Source organism: Lactuca sativa, chromosome 2 (assembly GCF_002870075.4).
Source record: "Lactuca sativa cultivar Salinas chromosome 2, Lsat_Salinas_v11, whole genome shotgun sequence".
In the NCBI taxonomy this organism is placed as follows: domain Eukaryota; kingdom Viridiplantae; phylum Streptophyta; class Magnoliopsida; order Asterales; family Asteraceae; genus Lactuca; species Lactuca sativa.
Window position 1 is genome coordinate 224,895,806 of NC_056624.2, and position 13,083 is coordinate 224,908,888.

Genomic DNA, 13,083 nt, shown 5'->3' on the forward strand with positions numbered 1-13,083 from the left:
TTGAAAATGTTCAGATGTTTCAACAATGCGTATTACGCAAAAGTTGGAGGAATATCAACGGTTGAGATTAACCTGCTTGAAGTCGACTTTCTATTCGGGTTGGGGTTCCAATTAAACGTCACACCGGAAACATTCCGGGACTACTGTACATATCTCCAATCGGAGATGATGATGGGGTTTCCTCCTGTGTGCTCGGCTCCACCAGTTCTTACCATGGGGGCAGATCATTGTGCCATCATCAATGAAGATGATTGTCAATCTCAACATCATCAACCGCAGCTGGCTGTTTGATGGGCATATATGGGAATTACCCGGTGCGCTCGACTCCAGCTAAGGCTTTTTGGAGATGCGAAAATTTTCATGTGTTGAGTTTAAACTTTAAAGTAAGAAAGGTTTTTTTTTAACACTTTCCATTGTTGTCCAAAAGCAAGCGTTTTACATGATTAAAAATTTTGGTCACTAGATCTACCTTAAATTCGCATCGATCTTAATGACTCAATCATTCAAAGACTCTTTCCCAATTACTGCTGAATCACATCAAAACTTATCAAATTCTAAAAAAGTAGCATCTTAAACTTTTTTTGTAATGACTAATGATAATATATATTAGCTAATTAAAAATCTTGTAACTATCATTGATTCAAGTCAGAATTAACGTATCGCATCTCTATCATTCAAAGACCTATCGACCAAAAGAGAAAGTTGATCATGGCATCTATCTAAATTGTAAGAGCATTATATCGTTTAAATCTCATCAACCGAATGTACAGATTAAAAATATGAGGAAAGACATCTCTAAGTATACGAGGAAAGACAAAAACAAACCGAACCGATCTAAAAATCCCAAAAGAAAACCGACGGTGCGGTTTTTAATTTGTTAAAAACCGATCAAAGTCGGATCAATTAAAGTCGGCGTGATGCGGTTTTATCCTAGAACCTGACCCTCAAAAACCGACCGACCGCTCCACTATAATTATATTTATTATAATTCTTTTATATTAGTAGTTATGTTATTATCAGAGGTGGATATGTCTAGTAAGAAGCTGAATATCCTTAATTTTTCCCAACAATGTTACAAAAATGAAAAATATATTATTATATATTAAATGTTCATATTGCTTCCTCTTGATCCAATTTAAGGATGAATATCGGAACCAGTCCGGCTGGAACCAGGGTGGGAACCGAACTTGGTGGAAAAATAGTAACCGAACCGGACCGTTGGTTTCGGTTCCTACCGGTTCTTTCCGTGACTTCAATGTTGGAACCGGTTCTCGAGAAATAACAACATACGGTTTTACCGGTTTTTGTCGGTTCTACCGGTTCCGAGTTCCAAAAATCTACAAGAATATCGTCCCGGTCTCGGCATGATCGGTTCTATCTGATTCCGTTTTCGGTACCAGTTCCCCGATCCAAATGCTCATCCCTAATCCAATTCTTCCATACATTTTTGTCGAGATATACCTTATCAATATGGAGAAGAAGTTACGATTTTAAAACTTAAGAAGAGATAAGACGAAGAAAAGTAAGAACCTAAAACAGAGATCAATAGACAATAAAAAGAAAATTTTGTAAAAGTAAAATCACTTAACTACATTCCTACACAAAAATTTCCACGTCAATGAATATTAAATATCGCCGTTGCGTGATAGGCTGTCTGGTATACCGACAACGAAGCGGCTCGTGGTCTACGTGGCCACGAGCGTTGTTCGTGCACACCATCCCGGATCTTCGTGGTCGTGGTGATTCGTGGTGATTCGTGGTGGGGAAGACGGAGGACCGCGAAGTTGCCTCTCTCAGCCGGCCCTCTTCTTCTTCTTCCTCTCTCTCCGTTCCTACTCGTCACTGGTACACCACCACCAGTTCGTGCTTCGTGTTGGTCTTCGTGGTTGCGTTGCTCGTGACAAGCATTACACATGACCTTAAGTAATGAGCTAAAGGCTGAGGTTGCATTTGGCTGTAAAAAAATCTCTAGTTTTCAAAAAAAAAATCCAGATAAAGTGAAAATTATGAAAACACATTTGGTTTGATAACTTTTCCAAATTTTCCGAAAAACAAAAAATCTCCTATTTTTAAAAATTACAAAGAACTTGAAAAACTAATAATTATTGTTTTACATACATTTCTTTTCCAAAAGTTTTCTAAAATATAAACACACACACACACATATATATACACCCTAACCCTCACCTACAACCCACTCATCCACTCCCATGACACCTCATGTATATCCTATACCCCACACATACCCTACCCATCCTTACCCAAACCCCACCCTTATTTACATATACCCCACACCCTACCCACCAACCCTTACCTTTAGGCTACCCGGTATGGGGAGCCCTCCACGTTTGAGATGCTTATGTGGAGTGTCTCCCCACGCGTGAACATTGCCTCATTAATGGTGGGTTGGTTGTGACGTGAAGACCATGATGGACGAAGACGAAGCAAAAGATTGGCCTAAAGGCTCTTTTCTCGGGACTCCGGGAGCCTCGGGGCTTCCTTCGGGTGCTAGGGGATTTACCTAGACTTTAGGGGGCTTAAGGGGAGCTAGAGAGAGAAAGTGGAAGAGGAAAGGTGTGAGAATGAATGGAACCCGACACATCTATTTATAGTGTGAAATCCTGATGGACTCGCCGAGTAGGAGAACCTACTCGCCGAGTTGGGGCATGTGGTGGCCTTCTGGTGGTGCCACGTGTCCAATTCTGGTGGTGCCACGTCACCCCTTATCGCGTATCAACCTTCAAAATTAGAAAAATCATAACTCTTGCATACGAGCTCCGTTTTCGACGTTCTTTTTTTTCAACGCGTAGGTAAAATCAAGATCTACAACTTTCATTTAGACTCCGTTGGCTAATTCTCGACCGATCTTAAATTTAACAGTAGGAGGCGTTTAGACTGTTAAATGACCGCGAAGAATTCGCAACTCCTTCATACGGACTCCGTTTTCGTCTATCTTTTTACCGTTGAGTTCCTATTAATGAGATATTCAACTCTCATTTAGGTCGCGTAAGCCAAAACCGATCGAACTAAAATTCGAGTTTCGGGCTGTGTACTGCTAAGTCGAATCTTGGAAAATCACAACTTCCTCATACGAAGTCAGATTTTGGCGTTCTTTTTATGGATGTTGTCGGTTTAACGTATACTACAAATTTGGTTTAGATCACTAAGGCTAAAAAGTCCTCTATCTTAAATTCACTATTTACGTCTCCCGTTGTCGTGTCGGTTTTGCCGTAAAACTTCGACGGACCATAACTTCTTCGTTATAACTCGGATTTCGGCGTTCTTTATATGTACGGAAACCTTGTGAGATATTCTACAACTTGGTTAAGATTATTTATTCTAAATAATATTTTGTTGAAAAGTCATTTTCGACCCCTATTGCCTCTAAATTGACTAGCCCGAATTTGCGGGTGTTACAATTTATCAGCATAAACGTTTACCTCAAGGTATATTATGGTGATGTGTCTGCAAAAGCAGCATGATATTGTACATATTGATGTTGTATCTCATCCCATTAATTCGATCTTAAAGCTAAGTAAACTCAAAAATCACAACACTTGTGATTCCACTCATTTGTAGACTTGTCTAGAATCCATGATACGATAAATCATTCGATTGGAAATGTAAATGTAGTCATGAAATGCGTCTGCTTAGTCAAGATTCTCCTAATAAATATTCAAGTGCATTACAAAGTTGTACATGTATGAATAGTGTTCTTTCGTGGGTTATGTTTTGAAAAAAAAGTAAGAATGAATCTCATAAAATCATTAATATCAGTAGAAGATGACGTGAGATTTGTTGTAAATGAGTAAAAGGAAAATGACTCGGGAGGGTAACTAACTGTTGAGTTTGTTCTCATTTGGTCCCTTACCTTTTTTTCGTACTCAATATACCATCGAACTTGTTGTTTGTGTTCACCATAACCCTTTGACCGACTATCACAGGTCAAAAGTCGGTCAAAAGTGTTATGGTGAACACAAACAACAAGTTCGATGGTATATTGAATACAAAAAAGGAAAGGGACCAAATGAGTACAAACGCAAAAGTTAATTAACCTCAAGAGTCATTTTCCCTTAAAAATATGAGGAAAAAGACATCTCTAAGTATATGAGGAAAGACAAAAACAAACCTAACCGACCTAAAAATCCCAAAAAAAAACCCCAACGGTGCGGTTTTTAATTTGTTAAAAACCGATCAAAGTCGGATCAAAGTCGGCGTGATGCGGTTTTATCCTAGAACCTGACCCTCAAAAAACGACCGACCGCTCCACTATAATTATATTTATTATAATTCTTTTATATTAGTAGTTATGTTATTATGAGGTGGATATGTCTAGTAAGAAGCTGAATATCCTTAATTTTTCCCAAAAATGTTACAAAAATGAAAAATATATTATTATATATTAAAAGTTCATATTGCTTCTCCTTGATCCAATTTAAGGATGAGCATCGGAACTGGTCCGGCCGGAACCAGGGTGGGAACCGAACTTGATGGAAAATAGCAACCGAATCGGACCGTCGGTTTCGGTTCCTACCGGTTCTTTCCGTGACTTCAATGTTGGAACCGGTCCTCAAGAAATAGCAACATACGGTTCTACCGGTTCCTGGATCCAAAAATCCACAACAATATCGTCCCGGTCCCGACACGATCGGTTCTATTCGGTTCCGTTTTCGGTACCGGTTCCGACCGATTCCCCGATCCAAATGCTCACCCTTAATCCAATTGTTCCATACATTTTTGTCGAGATATATCTGATCGATATGGAGAAGAAGTTACGATTTTAAAACTTAAGAAGAGATAAGACGAAGAAAAGTAAGAACCTAAAACAGAGATCAATGGATAATAAAAAGAAAATTTTGTAAAAGTAAAATCACTTAAATACATTCCTACACAACAATTTCCACGTCAATGAATATTAAATATCATCTTTGCGTGTTAGGTCGTCTGGTATACCGACAACGAAGGGGCTCGTGGTCTACGTGGCCACGAGTGTTGTCCGTGCACACCATCCCGTATCTTCTTGGTCGTGGTGATTCGTGGTGGGGAAGACGGAGGACCGCGAAGTTGCCTCTCTCAGCCGACCCTCTTCTTCTTCCTCTCTCTCCGTTCCTGCTCGTCACTAGTACACCACTACCAGTTCGTGCTTCGTGTTGATCTTCGTGGTTGCGTTGCTCGTGACAAGCATTGTAGATGGCCTTAGGTAATCAGCTAAAGGCTAAGGTTACATATGGTTGTGAAAAAAATCTCTAGTTTTCAAAAAAAAAAATCAAGATAAAGTGAAAATTATGAACACATTTGGTTTGATAACTTTTCCAAATTTTCCGAAAAACAAAAAATCTCCTATTTTTAAAAATTACAAAGAACTTGAACAACTAATAATTATATAGACCCTAACCCTCACCTACAACCCACACATCCACTCCCATGACACCCCATCTATATCCTATACCCCACACATACCTCACCTATCCTCACCTATACCCCACCCTTATTTACATATACCCTACACCCTACCCACCAATCCTTACCTTTAGGCTACCCGGTATATAGGGAGCCCTCCAGGCGTGAGATGCTTATGTGAAGGGTCTCTCCAGGCGTGAACATTGCCCCATTAATGGTGGGTTGGTTGTGACGTGAAGACAATGACGGACGAAGAAGAAGCAAAGGATTGGCTGACCATTTTTTGACCGTTGAAAAGCATTAAATAAAAATATATATTTTTTATTTTTAATTTATTCTCTCTATATATAGATCCATTTTTACATATATTTTTCAAAACGAACATACAAACTCTTTCAAATCAAACACACACATTCAACAAAAAATGGATGACGATTCTGATGACGAGTTGGTTTTGCACACTATTGTCTACGTCACATGACAAAAAATGGGGTGCCAACTGTTATATTAGAGGCGGTTGTTTCACAAGACTTATGGTTTTGGAATGCATTCTTTGGTATGGCGTGGTCCAACAACGACTTGAATGTGTTTCAAGCGTCTCCGTTATTTAACAACATTTTGCATGGTAAAACACTAGACATGTCATACGTTTCGAATGAAAATGAATATAAATATGAGTATTACCTAGCTGATGGGATATATCCAAAGTATGCTACATTTGTCAAGTCATATTTATTTTCAGCCGATGAAAAACGAAAATTGTTCAAGTTAGCACATGAATCTACACGGAAGGATGTGGAACGGACATTTGGAGTCGTAAAACAAAAGTGGCGCATAATCAAACATCCAGCACGGACATGGAATAGGGCAAAACTAACGGCGGTGGTGACTGCTTGTGTTATTTTACATAACATGATAATAGAAGAAGAGAGCAATGCTATTTGTTCATATACCAGGAATGATATACTTAATGCACATGCGTTAATTAAAAACATAGAAATTTAAAACCTAAATTACTAAAATAAACATACAACATAACAAATAAAACATTACATTACTTAATTAAAAAAAACAAAAAAAAATTGAGTAAATTACACGAATGGTCCCTATGGTTTAGGTTAATTCGCGCGTTTGGTCCCTAACATATTTTTTAATTCGGAAGGTTCATACTATTTGTTTTTGTTACACGTATGGTCTCTGTCTTACCTAAAAATACTATTTTGCTCTTAATTTTTTTAATTTATTTAAATAAACACACCCCAACCCCACACTCTCACTTTACCTTACCTATCCCACAATTTTTACTTATTTAAATACTCCATCCGTCCCAAAAATATTGTCTACGTTTGACTTTTGAAGTCTTTCCATGTCAACTTTGACCATAAATAATTTTATTTGTGTTATATATTTTTTTGATGAAACTTATAAAAATGAAAATATATTTAAAAAAACAATCTATTTATATATCTTGCATAAAAAATTATATAACAAAAAGTAAATTATTTAAGGTCAAAGTTAAACAAAAGAATCTTAAAAAGGCAAACGTGGACAATAATTTTGGTACGGAGGGAGTAATAATCTTTATAGGTAAGACAGAGACCAAACACGTAACAAAAACAAACAGTACGGACTTTCCGAGTTAAAAAATAAGTTAGAGACCAAACACACAAATTACCCCAAACCATAGGGACCATTCGTGTAATTTGCTCAAAAAACTTAAAACATAAAAACCATACACAAATACTACTCGTCGTTGTCACCGTCATCATCGCCCGACGTATTTGACAATCTTAAAAATATACATAAAATTGGTGGCAACGATTTCAACATTTTATCAGCCGCATTGTACCAATACAAAATTACCAACAATGGTAAACTGTTTGCCAACCAAAAAACGTGGGAAGTTTGTCACAATGGTCCAAAATGGGTCCTTTATCCGGAAACGGCGCATTCGGGATCCACCACCGGTTCCAACAAAAGGTCGAGAACGTCCGAGTCAAACATTGGTGTTAATCTCGACCTCAATGAAGAGTTCGACACCACCAAAGGGGAGGGTCCACCGGATGTCCAACTTCGTCGACCACCGGGAAGGGACAAAACGAAAAAGAGGGCGTCTTCTAGCGGAAAATCAACCAACGAGGATGTACTAGCGGAGAAAATCGACAATACTCCAAATTTTTTAGATTTTTTTTTATTCAACGGAGGAAGCTCGTCGGCGACAATTAACACTCACCGATCTTCAAATTATAAACACGATGCAGCAACCGAATCTCGACCCAAAAAATTTAAGGGTGTTTTTGAAAATTCAACAAGAAGTTCTCGACAAATATCGCAACTAGATTCTATGTTTTTAATGTTTTTTAATAATTTAGGTTTAATTTTCTATGTTTTTTTTTATGTTTTTTTTAATATTTTAGTTTTCATTTTCTACGTGTTTTTATGTTTTTTAATAATTTAGATTTAATTTTCTATGTTTTGTTTTTTTTTTGAACGGCAAATACAAATATATGCTAAAGTACTCTTAAATTATTCTAACTATGTCCACAGTGGGACTTGAACCCCCGACCTCAAAAAGGGAAAGCAACACCGGATACCGTAATGTGGTTTCAATTAATATAAAATATTTTATTATGTTTTAAATTATGTTTTTATTTAATTTAATCATTAAAATAAATAAATAAATAAATAAAATTGTGGAGTAGTGACCATTTCCTATACCTAGTGGGTTAGTGGTGAAGCTGATATAACACAAAGGTAACAACACTTTTTCAATGGGTTAGTTGTGACCACTCCTCATGACCTTATCTAGAATGAGTTATAATGGTCAAAAGTTTTCAACATTAGACTGACCCAAAAAGTAAATATAACAAGATCTTTGCAATTTAGAAACATAAAGGATATAATGTATGAATACATTATATTACATAATATGATCGTGGGAGACGAAGGAATGCAACTAGTAATTGGTCGGATGATATGTTAATTTCCCATTACATGTGCATCAAAGACCTGTTTTTAGTCTTCTAATCATTCTGATGACATCATCAAATGCTGGTTAGCACTTGTCCATTTTTCTAAAAGTATGTTTACAAAAGAATACCATTAGACAAAAGTTCTTTTTTAAGAGAAATAACAGCCAGTGTAACACCATATTATGCAATGCCTGGAACTCAACTATGAACGTTAAAATACCAAGCACACAGAGTCAAAGTCATGAAGATGAAAGTCAACTGGGGTGAGTGCATTATGCATAGTTCCAAAATATAAGATGTAGCATCAACATTTCTTAAATCGGCTTGATCTTGAAATGAAGAGAGATCAGGGAGAACACAAAACACTTCAAGTCCTGAAACATTAATATTTCTGTTACAATCAATATATGGACATCTACAAAGTATACAAGTTTAATAAATAAGGATAAAATGATTCCATTGATGTTATAATGAATGTTAATCTGAAAAGAGAATCGGTGTAAATTGATCGTCTTTTATATGTAAACTTTGTTCATGTATGTTACATATGTAATATATCAAGTATTTCCATAAATCCATTATTAAATACTTTAATCATCTTTCCAAAGTTTCAATCAGAATTCAGAAATGGGACATTTGGAAATTACAAGCATTGAAAGTGTACCATGTAGCTCATGTTCTTGCCATATCTATAAGAGCAACAAGCGAAGCATGAACCCAGAAACAAGATGCAGTTTATGTGATCACAAACAGACAGACCTTTTGGTTTGAAATCAATAATAGAAATGGATTACATACCTGGACGAGATAATAGAAGATGCGGAGGCCTTCAGGATCATTACTAGTCTGAACATCCATTAGCGACCCAATCTTGGAAGTAGTGAAGGAGATGTGTTCATTCCCCATCACAATCTCAAGCTCTTGTCGTCCTACACGATCTGGTTCTGGCCAGTTGTTGTCATCCTCCTTCATAATCTAACAACCAAACCAAAACCACAACAAATTACCATGTTTCCCTTGCAATGCTCCACAAATTCAATCCGTTACACATATGTTTTCCTTGAAGTTCTGATTTTATAAGTTTTTTTAGGACGAGGTCTCTCAAAAGTTAACAGCCAATCAATTCAAAACCCTAACAGTTTACTAATTAACTAAAGTCACAAACCAAATAATGTCCGTAAATCCGAAAAGTAATAGAGCCTGTTGAAACCCTAACAAACGCAATTATGCCGAAAAAAGAATTGACAGGTGAAGAGAAACACTAACATCGGAATCGGAGACAATACGGCGGCACTCTTTGAGAACAGAAGGGGTGAGGAAGACCTCCTTGCGGATCATGGTGTCGTTCTTGTAGTTGGAGTTGTTGGCGTAGCGGAGCTTCCCGTCAGGTCGGAACTCAAACTCCAAAAATTCATGTCCAAACTTTCCCTTGTGCCCTACGTAGTACCTCAGGTAAAACTCCCCGCCGCCGGTCGCTCCGTTCTCCTCTTCCGCCATTTCTCTTCCGGAGGCTCCTTGGATTTAAATTTTTAAGTTGTAGACACGTTTGGGAAAAAATTATTTGCTGTTTCGTCCCTGTATTAGAAAAAAAATTATATTTTGGAAATATTCCTCTCGGTTTCTAAATTTTAAAATGCTTTGTGCAAAGTTTTAGCTTTTTAAAATTTTATTATCATGAGACTCTTTGAAACATTAAGTGCTATATTTGAACAAATACGTTAAACAGTGTAGCGATCAAAAGAAAATCTAGTATGTAGTAGTACATGATCAAACAAATTAAGTTACCCTTATGACACAAGCCAATTTTATTCCAATGATAAGTTGCATAACATGAAAACATAACATTGGATACATTCAAGATTTCTACATAATCCATGACATAAGACATGTAAAAGCCACGAAAACGATTAACTTAAAACCAACACGCACAAATGTGGATGAATTACGGACAATCGGTGATGGATTATTATTTTTTGAAGAAGGGATGGTGGTGGTGGTGGTTGTAGAATCACCGCCGGACTCCGCCTGTGGTGCTCCGGCAGGTGCTTCTGCGGCCTTACCTTCAACAACCACGTGAAGCTTCATTCCAGCATAGCAATGTAGCTGCTTACCACATATGAAGTACCTATCTCCTGGTTTTGTCAAAGCAAATGTTGTGTTCCCATTACTACTCGGTTGTAGTACATTGGTCGTGTTGCACCCCTCATATTTATCTCGATTCACCTCCGCCACACTATGACTTGAAGAGTATTGAAAAGCTACAAAAATAAAAGCGTAGATTTAAACAAAAGCAACAGTAACTAACTACTCATTAGTATAACAATAAGAGTTCTTTTTTGAGATAAAGATACTCACAAAGAACATCACCAACGACAAAATGTTTATCTTGAGCCCATGAATCGACATCGGTGGCTATGTCCCAACCAGAGGTGTCACCCACTGTGTACGTTGTGGCTCTACACATCGATGCATAGCCAAGGATGGCTAAAACTGCCACAACTAGGATTGTCATTTGTGGTTATGGCATAGAAAAGGACATGAAATGTTGGTGTTATATATATTAGATCGGTAGATCCAAGTAATGGCTCGATATATAATTAGATTACCTAATTTCTTGAAAACTGATTTTCTCCAAATGAGCCTTGGTCTATGGTTGATGATCCATTTGAATATATATATATATATATATATATATATATATATATATATATATATATATATATATATATATATATATATATATATATATATATATAACCATGTTTAACTTATTTAATTAATTTAAGCAATCAAATACTTTACACAGTTTAGGTAATTAATCACAGTTTGTTACTCAAAGTTCAACTTATGCAAACTTAAGTTGATAAGTGATGAATTTTATTGCATAAACTGATTTAAAAACTAAAAATTTGTCCAAGCTATAAAGTGATGAATTATTTGTGAGGTTTAGTTACATGATTTAAGGTTTAGAAAGTTAGATTAATATGTATACCCAAATGCTAGAAAATATGGATTTTTGTGTGAATGTTAGTCTTGATAGAATGAAATTCCTAAGAATGCAACCAACAAAGTAAATAGAATCAATATAAGTTGAGAAATTTGCTAATTTAGCCAAATTTGTTTATTATTTTTCTCAAAATAGCCAAAAAAAATGCAAAATAGCCATTAAAATCATAGATGGCTAGATCCATCTCTGATTTTGACATTCCATCTGCTATTTGGTGGGGTCAGTGAGTCCATCTGCTATTTGCCGAAGGTTATAAAAAGACAATTTTTCGAAATCTATTCCACCAAATCGTAGATTGTTCCATCTACGATTTTACGTTAATTTTTTTTAATACTTAGGTTTGACTACAAATTTGGTAAGGTTGACTACGAAATCTGACATTGTTAACTATGAATTCGTACAAATTGATAGATTTTATATAAAATTTAACAAAAAAAAGCTTAGCTTATTAGTTATTTCTTTAGAAATCTTGTTTAGGTTCAATCAAAGGGTTTGAGAGAGTTTTCCCAAGTTGGAAGATGGAAAAATAAGGGTATTCCAAAAAAAAGGTATTTCTACATGGGAGAGCAAAATCGCAGATGGACCTGGTAAAACTCGTAGATGGAAGCCCATCTGCGAATGTCCAAGTCTTTGATGCGTAGGTCGTGCATTAATGACTTGTACGTTTGGAGATGGACTTCCGATTTCATAGATAATCATAATTACCTATGATTTTAGTGGCTATTTTGCATAATTTGCTAGTTTTTGACTATTTTGTGCGAAGTAATTAGCAAAGTTGGTTATATTTGCAAATTTCTCATATAAATATTGGGAATAACATAGTATTATCTGATTCATAAGGAAACGAATACGTCTTTGTATTACCAAAATGTGGAATAGAAAGAAATGGTTGTTTCTTATATTCTCATCAATTATATATACTTTATTTGGAAAAAAAAAGAATGTGGATTCTTCTTCATTTTTATTTAAGTTTAAATCTAAATCTAAAATAATATCTTGAAAAAAAAAAGATGTGGATTCTTCTTCATTTTTATATATACTCATGTTCCAACTTCTGTACTTCCCCACGGGACAGTATTCAGCCAACATCATCTCCTTGAATTCCTCCCACGACATGATATTTGCAACTGGAAGTGTTAAAGCCTCAACATGATCATTCCACCATGATAGGGCTTGATCAAAAAACGTACAGGCCGTGAACTTCACTTTACTTTCTTCTGGACATTCATAAATTTCAAAGACGGACTCGGTCTTCTCGATCCAGGGTTTTAAAGTTATCACCCCACCGGTTCCGTTGAATGTTCGAGGTTTCGCATTAGAAAAATCTTTATAGGTGCATGCTTTGGTAGGCGCTTGATTCATTCCCTGATTGGAGCTTCCTGTTCCTTGACCATTTCCACCTCCATTGTTTCCATTGTGGATGTGAGCCAACGCTGCAGTAGCTGCATCGGATACTGCTGCCTGGAATGCAGCAGAGTTTTTTCTCCAATGGAGGCGGTGGTGATGGAGGTGTGTTGTTTCTACGAACGTACCTTCGAGGCATCTTTTGCCATGGAACAGAAGGATGAGGAGCACATAATGGTTGTTTCGGTGATTCGATTTGTGCTTATAAGTGAAATCATGCAAGGTCAAGAAATAATGAAAACAGAAAACATAACAGATAACATCATCACAAATAAAACACACACTTGTTTCGATTACTGG

The 13,083-nt window shown here is 36.4% G+C and overlaps 4 protein-coding genes across 4 annotated transcripts in view; 2 read left to right on the forward strand and 2 right to left on the reverse strand.

Annotated features, from left to right (window-relative positions):
* LOC111892111 (cyclin-U4-1) overlaps window positions 1-524 on the forward strand; it is a 1,090-nt gene extending 566 nt beyond the window's left edge. Inside the window, exon 2 of the mRNA XM_023888183.3 lies at window positions 15-524. Coding sequence (XP_023743951.1) covers window positions 15-291 — 277 coding nt within the window. The 3' untranslated portion in view covers window positions 292-524. The remainder of the gene's footprint in view (window positions 1-14) is intronic.
* A 5,353-nt stretch (window positions 525-5,877) lies between these two features.
* On the forward strand, window positions 5,878-6,405 carry LOC111892104 (protein ALP1-like). The gene has a single exon (XM_023888171.1). The coding sequence runs from the start codon at window positions 5,878-5,880 to the stop codon at window positions 6,403-6,405; it is 528 nt and encodes a 175-aa protein (XP_023743939.1).
* A 1,946-nt stretch (window positions 6,406-8,351) lies between these two features.
* LOC111892125 (protein mago nashi homolog) lies at window positions 8,352-9,911 on the reverse strand. Its single transcript, XM_023888195.3, has 3 exons — window positions 9,639-9,911; window positions 9,171-9,347; window positions 8,352-8,746 (listed from the first exon to the last, which is right to left on the reverse strand). Exons 1-3 carry the CDS (start codon window positions 9,867-9,869, stop codon window positions 8,687-8,689), a joined length of 468 nt encoding a protein of 155 aa, XP_023743963.1. The 5' UTR covers window positions 9,870-9,911; the 3' UTR covers window positions 8,352-8,686.
* A 231-nt stretch (window positions 9,912-10,142) lies between these two features.
* LOC111892121 (stellacyanin) lies at window positions 10,143-10,893 on the reverse strand. The gene is made up of 2 exons (XM_023888192.3): window positions 10,728-10,893; window positions 10,143-10,630 (listed from the first exon to the last, which is right to left on the reverse strand). Exons 1-2 carry the CDS (start codon window positions 10,882-10,884, stop codon window positions 10,236-10,238), a joined length of 552 nt encoding a protein of 183 aa, XP_023743960.2. The 5' UTR covers window positions 10,885-10,893; the 3' UTR covers window positions 10,143-10,235.
* Window positions 10,894-13,083: the final 2,190 nt, after the last annotated feature.